This window comes from Marmota marmota, unplaced genomic scaffold (genome assembly GCF_001458135.2).
Source record: "Marmota marmota marmota unplaced genomic scaffold, marMar, whole genome shotgun sequence".
Lineage (NCBI taxonomy): Eukaryota > Metazoa > Chordata > Mammalia > Rodentia > Sciuridae > Marmota > Marmota marmota.
The window spans coordinates 7099709-7114312 of NW_026000068.1; the positions used below are offsets into that span (position 1 = coordinate 7099709).

A 14604-nucleotide genomic window follows, 5' to 3' on the forward strand; every position below is an offset into this window, starting at 1 on the left:
GAATGTTCAATTAAATTCTCAAAGTTTGCATCTTCTTTTGATCATCATGAGTTCATTTTGAATTGTAGTGCAAACTTTATATTTTCCTGGGCATGTGTTAGGAAAATAAATAAAAGGAATCTATTAGATGCTGCTCATGAAACAGAGTCTTGGAAAACCTTCCTGGCACTTCATAAAAACCTTGTAAATGCTTCTTCACTAGGAAGGTTATACGTAAAACTGTCAAGAACTGGAACAAGTTTTTCTTGAGAGGCTCGAATTGTATTAAATGCACAGGAAATATCTATAGACTCTATTAACTCATTGATTGACAAGCAAAAATATTACTAATAAAGAAGGGTTTCCCCCATGCTGGGGAAAATCTAGAGACGGGTTATTTTTTGTGGTATGGCCATAGCAGTGACAGCTGTGTGAGCAGGAGACAGCTCTTAAGTCATTCATCATTGGCTACTATCCAGCAGGCACAGTGCTAGAAGTCACAGTTAAGGCTGAAAAATTAGAAGGGTTATAACTTTGTCTATAGAGCTGTCCACATGCTATAATGAGGCTGCACAGAGGAACATCCTGTTACTCAGTTCCAAAGGGGAAAGGAAGAATGAAGGGGTGGGAAGGATTCCTGAGGAGTTGACCCCTTTGATGCGTTTTAAAGGAAGAAGGAGATTGCGTGTGGCTTCCTGGAGGAGGTGCTTAAAGGGTACATGCCAGCCTTTAGTGAGAAAGGAGGGAAATCCCATCGGGTCAGATTAGGGGACTGCACTGGGCTGAGGCTTGGTGGTGAGGGAAAGCTTAGTAACTTCATTGGAACAGAGAAAGCAGTGCATACGCTGGGGGCGAGACCTGGGCCAGCCTAGAGAGTGTGCATTTTGTCCTGACACTGAAAGACCCATTAAATGCTGTTAGTGAGTGACATTTTGAATTGAGCTCATGCTTCCCATTAGAGGACACTGAGATTCAATGTGCAAGATAAGATAGACATGGGGAGAATGAAGCAAAGGGGAGTGTAGGAAGCCCCTTCATAATTCCCACTCTGTCACTTCATGCCTGGACCAAGGTGTCAGATGTGAAAGGACAATGCCAGAACCTGGCAAATCAGCAGGACATAGAGATAGGGGCACAGGTGACATCTCACGGTGTCCTGATAATTGAATCACGTACTGTATGAACTCAGGACAGTGCAGATCCTGTGGCAGAACAGTCCTCCCTCAGCCCAAGGGAAGCCCCATCTCAAATATGATACTGATCTGCAGAACCCACAGCCTGCCTCTGACAAGGAAAAGCACCCAGATACTGAGTCTGCTTTTAAACATGTATTGAAATACTATTACTAACAAGGGTAACAACAAACCATCACTGGTTGATAAAATGAGAAATAAAAAGAAAAAACAACAAACAAACAAAAAAGAAAGATCTCAGTTAACTTCAAAGGAGTCAGGAGTGAACAGAGACAGTCGCGTTGGCGACTGGGAAGTTGAGACAGCCTGAGAAGCATGTTGCTCTCTGACCTCCTTAAACTGGGGAAAGGGCAGCAGAGTCCCAAAGACAAAGAGTCAAGCACAGGTATCCGGAGAGTCCCTTCCCAGGCTGGGAATAGGAGGACGTGGCAGAAACCCCACTCTGCCAGAAGAGATGCTTGGGAGTTTCTGCAAGCATGACGTCCAGTGAGAATTAAAACAGGAAATGTGCCTGCCCAAGGGCCTGTGATGGGTGACATCTTCCAGCGCACAGGGCAAGTGTGCCCAAGGGCCATGATGGGTGACAGACAAGATAATGACGCCATGGTAGAGAGCAGGACGGAAAATCACCAAAAGTGCAGAGGACAGGGGATTTTGTTTGTTTTTTTTTTTTGTTGCTGCTTTTGGAGCTGTTTTAACAACAAGATGAGATGGAAAGGAACATTTCTTTTTTTAAAACAAGTGCCTCCGTTGGGTACAAATGTACCAGGAGCAGTCAGATAAGCAGGGACAACACAGTCACAGATGAATTATTCCAAGAAGGTCATGCAGACTGAAAAGATACGGTCTTGCAGCAGAGTTCTACAGGCCCGGTGGAAAAAGTAAGGGCCTCTAGTTGATTTTGGAAAGGGGAACAATCCAGATATAAAATGAGGGGGGGGTTGCTTATCTCAATCTCATTCAATAAAAACAAAGAGCAAATGAGATTGTAGGTTGCAACATTCCTGATGGCCCATGAGAAGCCTGACGAAGAACTGGAAAGTAGGTCAGTCGTGTGATAATCAGGATGCAGCAGCATGTGTGCCAGAGAGGCCGGTTGGACAAAAGGGGCAGTCTAAAATCCCAGAGGACACAGGGGATGAGAAGGATGCAGAACTGTTGCAGGAGAGCAGAGGATAGAAGAATGCACTGGGCTGCTCCCTCTAATGGGCTCCTCTTTGCTGCAGGCAGGGAGGGAAGGAGGAGGTCAATGTCAGGGATCAGGGCAGCCAGACAAGGTGGCCAGTGAGAATCTTTCTAAGGGGATGGAGGACAGACCCAGCCTTGTGGAACCTGGAGACACCTACGACGATGTGGAACCTGCTGAGGGTCCTGGGGCAATGTTCTAATGGGCCTGGTCACAGTGAGCTCCAAAGGCAGAGTGCAGGAGGAAGAGTCCAGGTCAAGGTGTGCTCACTCAGGTCCCTGAGGAGCAACCTGTGAAGGCCAGTGGAGGCTGCACCTCTGCTGTGTCATCAAGACATGAGGCTCAGATAGGCTCAGGTTCTCCCTGTGCTCACCTTCTGAAAACTCACTAACTGTCTCACCTGAAATCTAAACAAATACACACACTTAAAGCAATAATTTCTTATAAAGAGAGATGGGGGCAAGTACAAGGAGGAAAATGCAAAAACAGAAAAGGAAGAAAGTTGAGGTACTCAGCTTCTGAGCACAGTTACATTTAGGAAGGAGAGGAAATGGCATAGAGTGCAGGCTTTGCAAGACCGAGCCTATTCCTGCAGGCGGTTCTAAGACACAAATAATCCGGTGGAAGATGTACCAGCAAATCTCTCTGTTAATCCCTGCTCCCCACTCGGCCTTCTCTTGGGCTATGGGAACTTGCTTAGAGCAGTGTTTGGAATCACCACTTTCAACTACAGGCACCGTCTGTGCAGAAGTCCCTGAGGATTCTTTTAAAGGTTTCTCTTATAAATCAGCATAGTTAAATACCTATGCTTTTCCTTTTCTCATCTAAGAATTCTTTGGTTTATTCAGTTTCTCTACCTTAAAAATGGGTTAAGAGGATTTAATGAATTCTACTTCTCCAGCATGTGCTAGTGCACATCTCCCCGGCCACAGCAGCCTGCTGCTACATGGCTTCTGGTTGACACTGAGCGCTGCCAATGGACATTTGGATAATAACACTTGAATATTAAAGGGACCCTTGTGTGATCCACCTGTCCTTGACTCCCAGCAAGGGAGTCTATGAGACTAGATAGCCCAAATGCAAGGTCACTGACTCAGAAGGGGCTTTCCAGAGGGATGGGTAATGCCCACTTGGTTTCAAGGACATGGGTCCTACACCCAGACCCTGTAGAGAAAACACATTTTAGAGCTAATTTCTTAATGAGTGAAATGGTTGTGTTTTACAGACACAATGGCTGTGGGGTTTTTTTGCCCCTCAACAGGTCTGTTCTGCTTTAAAAACAAACAAAAAAACCTACCTATCTGTGTAAACAGAAGACCTGCAAAAAGAGCAGACCCCTTAGTGTCACCTGAGAAGCACCCAGCTCATCACAACCTATGGATTCCAGGGAGGAGGGGTTGGGTTGGAAGCCTTCTGGCCTGAGGCCAACTGGGGCATTCCTGGTGAAAGTACTGGCTTTCTCTTGATGCATTACCTCTGTGAGCACCCAGAGTGCTAAAGAGCAGACATTTATAGTAATAGCAGGAACCTTTGAAAAGGGGAATATACACTGACCAAAGTCATGATTACCAGATGACTCAAAAAAAAAAAAAAAGAAAGAAACACACAGTGTCCAATCAGATGTGTGTATTGAAACATGCATATATGTACATACATGTTATAGATGCAATATATAGTACTCCTAGGTATACATGGGGATTGGTTCCAGGAACCCTAAAGATAACAAGATCTCAAGTCCCTCATAAAAAAGAGGTAGAATTTCTGTATGAACTCTGTACATCCTCCCAATTTGAATTGGGAGTTTGAATTATCTCTAGATGAGTTATAACACCCAATACAATGCAAATGATATGTAAATAGTTGCTGTATTGTTTAGGAAGTAATAAAAGAAAAAAAAATCTGTGCATATTCAGTACAGATGGGACCATTGTGGTCCTCACTCCACAGCACATGATCCTGGTTGGTGGAACCCAAGAATGAGGAGTCTGTGACTGTACATATAAAGAGAAAGAGGAATAAATAAGCACACACCTGTGTATAATTGTATATTATATGTTACATGATGTATAGTGGCTTAATATATTAAAATATACTGTGTATATTCTCAACTGCACTGACTCTGTAGGATACTTAAATACCTTGATAACAAAATAAAAAAAATTGGTTTGCATCATCTTAACATGATGTTAGTATTTTACCTAAAACACACTCTATTTTCAAAATGATTAAAAAGAACAGAGGTGGTTCTATAGTGTGTCACACACACTGATTACAGCTTTCATAAATATTTAGGCTTCGGATGAAAATGTCAACCACCAAGTTGTTAGGCAGGGGGTATCATGCCTTTCCTCTCCTCATCCCTAGGAGTTTACCTCTTTATCAGATGCTTTGGCAACTCAAGAAGTAAGACCAAGGGATACAGCAGGAAGAACAATTCAGAGAGCCCTGGATTTTAATCAAAATGCTCCCACTAACTAGCAAAACAATCCTAGGGACTTAGTGTCAAAAATCCAGAGATGGGATCATAAATAAGAGCCCTTTGAGAACTACAAAGTGTAACATCAGCATAAAGCAGCTCTTTCAGTCCCTCAATGGTCAGTTGTGTTTTCTTTGTCAAGTTCCTAAATGTCAGGGTGGGAGGAGCCCCCATCCAGACACAAGAACCCCGCACAGACAAGGAGCTGTTGTTCGATGATACAGCTGACTATTTGTCTTTAAACTAACATTTATGTGAAATACATTTAGATAGTTCTAGAATGTGATTTCTATAATGCTACTTCAGAAAGAACTAAATGCAGCAGATTTCATTATAATATGTCTTGAATCCGTAAAGACAGATTCTTTTCTGCTTTATGGTTAAGCCATTGCAGCTACAGCGAGCAGAACATATTCTAAGGGAATCAGAAGTGGAACCTTGCAAAGAACTAAGCATCTCAGTACCACCTTCTGGCTTAGTCCTGCCCAAATTAAAAGCTATGGATAACTTCTCTTGACCGGATTCTCTAAATTGTAAATTTCATGCACTACCCGTGAAATGATGTGTGTTCCTAGCCCCAGGAACACCAGAAAAATAAGAAACAAGTTGTCCTCTGCAGCTTATGGAGGAATGCTCTCATCAGAAGAGCAAGTGGGCACGGGGCAGCACATCCCTGCCACCCCACTACCTCCTTCCACACACTGCATTCTTACCACTTGGCAGTAAGATGTGTTATGCGAGCAGCACAGGCTGCTTTGGGGGGAGGGGGTGGTAGGAAAAAAAAATGAGTTCAGTTCAAATGACTGGCATTTTTCTCATTTTTAAGATGTCACATTTTGCATTGTTCTTTTTATTTCAGGGAGAAGAGAAACATTGTAATTCTGTTTAAGTTCTCAGAATACTCTAGTATAAGCACAAACATAAAACAGTTGAATTCTCCTTCTAAACTCATGATCACTAAGAAAAGCCTGAATTCCACTTCTCCAAAGAGACATTACATTTCCATCAAGCTGTGAAAACATTATCCGAGTTGGTCCCAGTGCCTGGCGTGGTTTCTCCTGTCCCTAGGGACCAGCTTGCTCCTCTCCTTCCTGTGTCCCTGGAGTTGTGCCTGGGTCATTCTGTAGATGGCAATCATGTCAATGACCATTTTAAGAAAGCAAGACAGATATGAAGGGGACTTGCACAGGAGATGGAGGACCCTCTGCCCTCATTCCCCATGGGCCAGGCTGCAGTGGCCCCAAACCTCCACAAAGCCACTACCTCATGTTGTACCCGTGAACTCCCACTGCACACAGTCCTGCTGTGCAAACCGAATGTTATTTCAGAGGAGCAGAGGGTATTTAAAACTCTGGGTGAATTTATCAATGTACTGAATGCAACCTGAAAGAAAACGTGATTTATCTTTCTCAAAGCATATGGGACTTAAAATTCATCTTCATTTATTTTAACACATTAGTCTTAACAAATTCAACCCACAGAGTTTGGATCAATTTATAATTAATAAGACTTGCCATTATACTTAACCCACAAATCCAAAAACATGAAGCATAAAGGTATGGCTTCATTTGACATCATGTGTTTTCCTCAATTTGTTTCTCCGTATCAGAAAAGCTCAGTGAGGTGTGGGAACATCTGGTCCCTTCAGTGAAGCTGAGAGTGCTTTTTCCTATCCCATGGATCTTACTTGCTTCTTTTCTTTTCTTTCTTTCTTTTTCTTTTTTTTTTTTTTTTGTTACTGGGGATTGAGACCAGGTGTGCTTAACCACTGAGCAACATCCCCACCTTTTTTTCCATTTTACTTAGAGACAGGGTCTTAATAAGTTATTTAAGGTCTCCCTAAGTTTCTGAGGCTGGCTCTCAACTTGCAATCCCCCTGCCTCCCAAGCGACTGGGATCACAGGTGTGCACCACCATGCCCAGCAATTTTTAACCATCACTCATCTATTGACCACAGCTTAAGGTGAAAGGGGGGCCAAGTTGATTCAGCAAAAGTAATTTTCCTCCCCAATGAAATAACATACTAGGAAAAGGAAGCCTCCCAGATTTTTCTAAGATTAGGTCTCACAAACAACGTGGTCAAGCCCCTGGCTACGTTATCTGGTGCTTTTCTTTAATACTCAAGGGACGCAAAGGCCAGAAATCCTATCAGCGAATCCTGTTACCCTGAAGAAAGAAAGTCATTTCCCATCCTGAGCCCTTGAGACGGTGCCTCCTTCAGCTCACGGCTTAGGCCAGGTGGCCCTGCTGAAAGGACCTGGGCTGCTCCTTGAGCCCTGACAGGTAAGGTGAGGATCAGAGAGTGTGATGAATCTATAACGTGACAATGCAACATCACAGGCAGGAAAAGAACCATTTCAAAAGCACCCTTTTAAACATTTTATGCATAATTTATAAAACTCATTGAGAAGGTTATAGATTTCTCTGATGTGCTTTTGATTTTTTTATTACCCACTTATTTATTTGGGAGATATTTTAAGATGCCATGTTTTGATTCCTCCTTGGAGCTAACTACTTTTTCCCCCCTTCATTTCTGATGTTTATCTCAGATACATTTTCTGGAGATATATATCTCTTGGTAAATATCATCAATTTTTCCTTTCTGTTTTCTTTGTCTCTGAGGGTTTCCTTGGTCGAGACTGCAGTTTCTTCCAGCTCCTCTCCTTAGTTCCTAGTTTTTTCAGTTCCCTTCTGGGAAACCTGATGGCTAAGTTGACTGAGCCCAGACTCAGCATTTGATTCTCAAAACCATTTAGTTCAAGGGCAGAGAAGCAGGTGAGGCTTGGAGACACTGGTTACCCAGCAAGTGAGACCACTATAGGGTGAGGCAGAGCCAGCCTGCACACCTGCTGGAGGGGAGTTTCTCCAGATGATGGGGGACAAGTTTACAAAGTCACTCAGCCTTCAGTCAAGTTCAGATCTGAGTGTATGACTGACAGTGCAAATCAGATCCGACCTTCTATTCTGTCCTTTGTGAAAATGATTGGTGTTGGGATCAATTGTCATTGAATGTAAAAAATAAGAGCATATTCTGTGTGCATATAGTGAATCTTGCTCTTTTCACATTACTGGGCACCATGTGGTCAGTCACAATGCTATACAGAGTCGTTGGAGGCAGGCAATGACCTTGGTCCCACGCCCTCCTTACCTTGGATTTGCCCTTGCTATAACAGGCTTTCCTGGTGGCCTCGTCACACCCCCACTCCACGGCCTGTAGAAAACATCAAAGCAACAGCAAATGTTATGGCTTTGATTGACAAAAGGGGGACATTAAAGAAGGCTTTGATAACCCGGTTAGAACATGCAGGTGCACCCCACATCGACACCTGGATAGGATAAAGCACAATGCATGAAATCCAGCCATGGGCTGACATTTGGGATCCAAATCTAAGCCTTGAAAGGACTCATGAGCAAGAATTTGCTTTCTAAAGGTGGTAATGGGAGTTTTGGATCTAGTCCCTGTTAGAGACAAATTAACGAGCTGATTGAAGGGAAATCAGGACAATAAAACCACATGACACACCCAATGGAGACTGAAAGGAGGGACCCAGAAACACAAGGCCCTAAATGCTCACTTAGACCTGAAGAATTCTTTGTAAGAGAAAGTCCCTCTTCCATATTCCTAGATGACGAGTGAGGGAAGCTTTGCATGTCCATATATATATATATATATATATATATATATATATATACACACACACACACACACACACACATGACAGTCAATACCTAGCTCATGCAAAGAGCCCATCCATCTACTGCTACCCTCTAATACCAGCAATTTTCATGTTGTTATTAGCTTTGACTAAATATTGAGAGCCAAGACATTTCAATGTTTTTCTCTGACTCCAAATCTAATCCATGCTGATCAATTTGAGATGTACATCTTCACACATGAAATCACAAACAGAATATGTGATGAGTGAAAGTAGCAGAAAGCTCTTGCTCCATAGGAAGAAATTATGCCTGTACACATTGATACACTGAGATTGTGAATCATTTTGAACAAGTTGGAGCATCTGAGTTGTCTTATTTTTCTATTACTGAACAGCGTGTAGATTTTTATAGGGTGAAAATATTTTCTCCAATTCCTCAACTTCTATTATTATTTTCTGGGTTATTATTTGGATTGGATCACTGAAGAAACTGAGATGTATACCAGTGAAGTCATTATCCGGAAAATGGCTAAGTGAGAGAATATTTTGTTAATTTAGACTAATGTTAAATAATAAACTAAACTAAACCAAATAAAAACTAATATCAAATGATATGAAGGAAAATACTGACTTTACCCTTATTGCTAGTGATTTTTTTTCTAATTCTCCTATGCTTGGGAGAATAATAAAGTCAAGCTGACAACTTATCTAATATCCTCCGTGCTCCAAAGAACATTACATAACAGAGATTAAGTCATAACGCACTGCATCTTGTCTAACTTATCTAACTTGGCAAACATAGTACATAAGAAAAGATTCCAGAGAGAACCACGAGAGAGTCTTGAACAGAAACAACACTGTCACTGTTCTCCCTGGTGCAGACTTTGGGGACTTCTGTCCCTGTCAACATCAGATAAGAGAATTCCTGATCCTTTCTGTGATATTTTCCTGTGCTGATGAAGGGTCACACTTGTGAAGTATCAGCTAATCAGCCTCTGATGCAGCTGAAGACAGCTCCATCCAGAATGGCCAGTGCTTCTCACAAAAGTGATGACACTCTGAAGGAGAGGCAGGGCACAAGATCCAGGGGTGTGTCTACAGATCCCGGGAAGTGAAGAGGAGGCAAAGGGGAAAAGGAGCCTGTGCCTCCCTGAGATCTCTTTTTAAAGCTCGCTCTATTGTTTTTATGTAAATAAAGATATGTGTGTCTTGTGTTTACTTAAGCTGAAAACAGGATGTGACATACTCTTTTAGCACCGTTGAACTCCTCACAACTGTCATTTTATGTCATCCGAGGACACTGTGCTGTAAGTCAGCAAGGAACCAGTGTTCTATAATTACTAGGAATATTTCAGCTAAAAAGGAATCCATAGTGGCTCTCCTTGGTCCCCTGGTTTTGCTGGCTATTAGTGGCCTCTTCCGCAAACGCAAGAACTATGACAAAGTGGGTTCCTCCCAAGATTAAGGGGGAATAGTGTTTGTCACGGGCCATCAAAACCATTCAGACCCTGTTGCCAACGTGGAGAACAAACAGCTTCTCAAGTCCACCTGGTGCTCGGGCAGCCTTCTCATTTTCAAGATAAATATTGGCTAAGGACTGGAAAAGGGAAAGTAATTGAAAAAAGAATGTGGGAGTTTTCATAAACATTTCACTACTTTACCCAGTCTACTGAAAATAACCACTGCTCACACAAGTTTATCAGACCAACAGAAAATAAGACAAGTATTATAGATTTTTCTGAAGACAATTTTTAAAAGTAGAAAAATGAATTTCCAAAGGCATTTTTATTACAGGGTCATTAGCATGCAAATAATATTCAAATCCAGAATTCATTAAAGATATAGGTTTTCTGTGGATTCACCTCAGACAGAAGACGGAATCTAGACAAGTTTCATATTAAAGATAGGACTTTATTGCAGAAAATAGGAGGGATAAACACATACCATTTGGTATCACAGAACTATAAAAAGAATGCAGTGAGCAAAAGGGACTTTTCCAGATTACAGGAGAATTGAGTTCTAGATTAATCCCATAGTGTCTTTCTTATCACTCAGTAAACTGGACTTTGCCCATTGGATCACTTGGCATTATGGAAGGAAGAAATAGTCCATAGGACACCAACACAGATATCAATGGCACTTTCTTATCTCAGATCTCATTTCCCCAAGTTATCCACTCCTCCATTTGAACTTAGTTTCCTTTTAAACCTGGTCAGGAATCTTCTATTCTGCTAGATCCATCCTAATCAATTGAGTCCCTTTTAATCAAACCCTCTCTTTCTATTCTCAATGTAGACTTTTGTTATCCAATTGTTGTGGTTTGAATCTGAGGTGTCCCCCAAAGCTTCTGTGTCCGTGCAGAAATGTTCAGAGGTGAAGTGACTGGATTGTGAGAGCTGTAACCTCATCAGTCTATATCCTGGTGTGAATGGACTAACCGCATGGTCACTGAAGGCTGGAGGAGGGGGGTCCCTGGGGTGCCCTGAAGGCTGCAGGTTTCTTGTGGTGCCTTCCCCTTTCCCTCTCTGCTTCCTGGATGCCATGAGTGAGCTGTTTTCCTTGACCATGATGCTTGGCCTCTCCTTGGGTCCAAAATGGTGAAGCCAGTTACCACCCACTGTTTTTTTAGAAAACATGAGCCCAAAATAACCTTTTCTTTCACCAAGCTGTTCTCGAGGTGTTTTGATCACAACAATGAAAGTTTCCCTAAACCCATCCACATATCATTATTTTGGAACAAAATCCACTACTGGTTTGTGAAGCTGTCTTACTGCTTGTCTTCAGATTCATTTCCAACACTTTCCACCCAAACCTACCTTTATGACAACCAAACAAGTGTGAAGGCATCCTACATTTCAAATTTCAGTGCAACTCTCATGGACCTTTTCTCCTGAGACTTATCTTTTTAAGAGTTTTAAGTTTTGTCATCTTTTATCCTTACTTATTGCATGTTAGCCCAGGAGAGACAAGAATATTAATTCTTTCTCCTATTCAACATTTAGTGTTCATTGTATGTTTCCTTGGAGCAGACCTAGCCAAAATACTGTGGTTACTTGAGGACTCAAAGACTATCTACGGTGGGCAAAGAGCTTGAAACATCTGTGTTTAAAAGATACAAATATTTCCTTTGGGCTCAATTGTTTTCTGTGAATACGTTTAAAAAAAACATGTCTGCTATCAATTCATAAAAGTTTTGCTTTATTCTTATATACCTCTCTTCCATCTAACAAAGTCATTAAATATCTATCAGATATCAGACATAAGGTACTCTGCTATATAGTGATTGATGGAAGGAAAAGCAGACATATTGATCACAATTGCACACATCAGATATGAATTTACAGTAAAATGTAAGCAGATTTCCTAGGCCTAGACAGCACAGTATTGGATATAAGAAGGCAACAGTGTTCATTTGCCTTGTTAGGGAAGCCACATGCTGGTTCTCTCAGATCCAGTTGTACACTGAGCTTACCGCATCCTCAACTCTTAGGAAGCGACAGTGCTACAGGGTATGCTTACAGAAAACCCTTTTATATCTGCAGAAGACCTGGGGGAGTAAGGTAGTGCCTGCTGTTTCATGGTACAACACACTTCACTGTTCCACATGCAGACTTGCTCCAGTTGTGATAAATGGATCTGTGATCTCAGGATAAAATCAGATGTTGGAAAGAAAAAAAGATTGGTTCTTTTGATGTATGTGTAACATACATATAAATCCACAGTTCTCAGAAATATATAAACAAAGCTATGCATTATTACATTCCACAGCAAGAGAAGTTAATTAGACAGGGACTAGCAATGGCAGATACTTTTCATAAAAATGAAGAGAACAACATTCAAGGCAGATGGGCCACTGCTCTTTCAGCAGATGGCTCTGCTAATTAGATACTGGCAAAAGATAACATTTAAAAAAACTAGTGTAATTACACAGTGCCAAAAATTAACAACCACCTGAGGGCTTTTTTTTTTTTTCATATGTTTGCATTCATATTCTTATGTCATGTTTTTCTGTGACACACTGGAGAATGTTACATTGTGGTGATGATTATAAACAAATTGCCAGGGAATGCAAGGCCATATCTTTGTTTGGAACAAAAGACAAGTCGGAACTTGCAGCTGTGACTGTTGTGTGACTTGAATACAATGTGGACCTGGTTATCCCTGAGTGGGGTCATCTTCTCTCTTCCCTCGGCTGGCCGCCGTGCCATTTACAAAACAACTGAACTTGAGTTCAAAATCATTGTGTGCAGTCAGAGTCACAAAGTGGCACATACTTTAGTCACTTTTCAAGTAACTGCCCAACATTCCCCTCTGCCTTTCCTTCTTAGTGTGCATTAAACACATGTGTTCATCTTCCATATTAATGCAGTACACTTACATTTCCCTTCAATCAAATAAGGCAAGTCCAATTCTTCTCTCTTGGCAACCTCTAAATCAGAAGGCAGGAAGAGGACTTTGGTTATATCATCTAAGCCCCGGTTTTTTGATGCTCATTATCAATCCCAAATTAGGGAATACATCTTAACCTTAGAGATTCCCACGAAAGTGTGTTATAATATTTTCCAACTCCATATTAATAAAACCCAAGAATTTTTTTTCATATAACATCAAGTCAAAGTTACTCTGAATAGCTGCAGAGAGGCTGCCAACCTGTCAGATGGACATTCTGTTCACTAATTGACATGGACAATGGATCCTCTTCCTAAGGCTATGAGACAAAGTATCATAAATTGAGTGACTTTAATGACCGGAAATCATTCTTGTAATTTTGGAGACTGGAGGCCTGAAATCAAGGTGCTATCAGGCCACTCTCTCTGGAAACAGGGAGAATCTGTCTAGGCCTCTCTCCCACAAACAGCAGCTCCTGTCAGCCCTGGTTCCTCCCGGCTCTGCCTCCGTCATCACAGGGCCCTCTCCAGGTCTCTCTGTCCCAATGTCCTTCTCATAAGGACACTGGTCACTGGAGTAGGGCCATCATAGTCCAGCAATGACATCATCTTAACTAATTACATGTGCAGTGGCCCTGTTTCCAAATAAGGTCACATTCTAAGAGCCTGGATAGGAACAGATTTGGGAAGGATACTCTTCAACCCAGAACAAACATTGTGACAAAATTAAGAACTTTAGATAAATAGTAGTGGACAAGTTAGGGTCGCTGCTCTGGGAAAAATTAGTTGCCAAATCTAATGCAAAATAATGATGACAATTGATTAAACTTGTGATGTGCTAGCCAAGTGCTAAATGCTTCCTGCTCATCTCTCTCAGTTCAGAACCCCCACTCAAGTGTGAGGGCCACTATCACCATCAGATTCTGGCTGAGGCACTGAATAAATATCTTTCCAAAGTCTGCAGGTTTTCAGTGGCTGGCCAAGCCAGAGGCTGTGTGTGGCTCACAGCAGGAGTCTGTCCTTCCCTGTCCCTGACACCTTCACATCAGCTTCCCCTGGTTACCCCATTCTCCTAGCTTCTTTGTTTCTCCTTCCCATAATTCAAAAAAAATCCACCTGAAGCACAGAAATGTGTGCAAGTCTAAGTTCAGAGCTGTTGCCATTCAGTAAATATTAATCACAAAAGCCATCGACCCCCTTGTCATGGAATGTATTCATTTTCAAAGCCTCTGGACCCACTCACAGCCCTCGTATCGATTTTAAGCAGCACATGATTCATCGAGCGCCACTCTACCGTCAACAGGCGTGTGGCCAGGTTCTTGATCTAGGAATCTTGGGTTGGTTTTGTGAAATTAAACATCTCCAAGAGAGAAATGCAGTCTGTTCCTGACACAGCAGTAGAATTCTATTTTCGTATTAGGGGTTAAGTTCCCATTACTGCTCGGCTAAGACCCCAGAGTTCAATAGAAATAATGGGACATGAAAGTTTTGGGTTGACAATAATGCAGAAATTAGGGTTACTGCTCTGGAACCAATCAGTTGTCCAATCTAATACAAATAATGATAATACTCCATTGAACTTGTAGTGTGCAAGCCAGAGTATGAAATGCTTTCTGTATATTTATCTCATTTAATGAGATAAACATTTTATATGAGAACTATTACTATAAAATTTTTCAAAGAAATCAGTAAAGAAATGCAGTAACTGCTGACTAAAAGCCAAAGC

General features: G+C 41.7%; 1 protein-coding gene across 6 annotated transcripts in view; it reads right to left on the reverse strand.

The window, feature by feature from the left end:
• Positions 1–14604, reverse strand: part of Sema5a (semaphorin 5A) — a 447885-nt gene that overhangs the window by 157671 nt on the left and 275610 nt on the right. For all 6 annotated transcript variants that reach the window (XM_048813988.1, XM_048813984.1, XM_048813985.1 and 3 more), the window contains one exon: positions 7983–8045. In XM_048813988.1, the coding sequence (XP_048669945.1) occupies positions 7983–8045 (63 nt within the window). The remainder of the gene's footprint in view (positions 1–7982; positions 8046–14604) is intronic.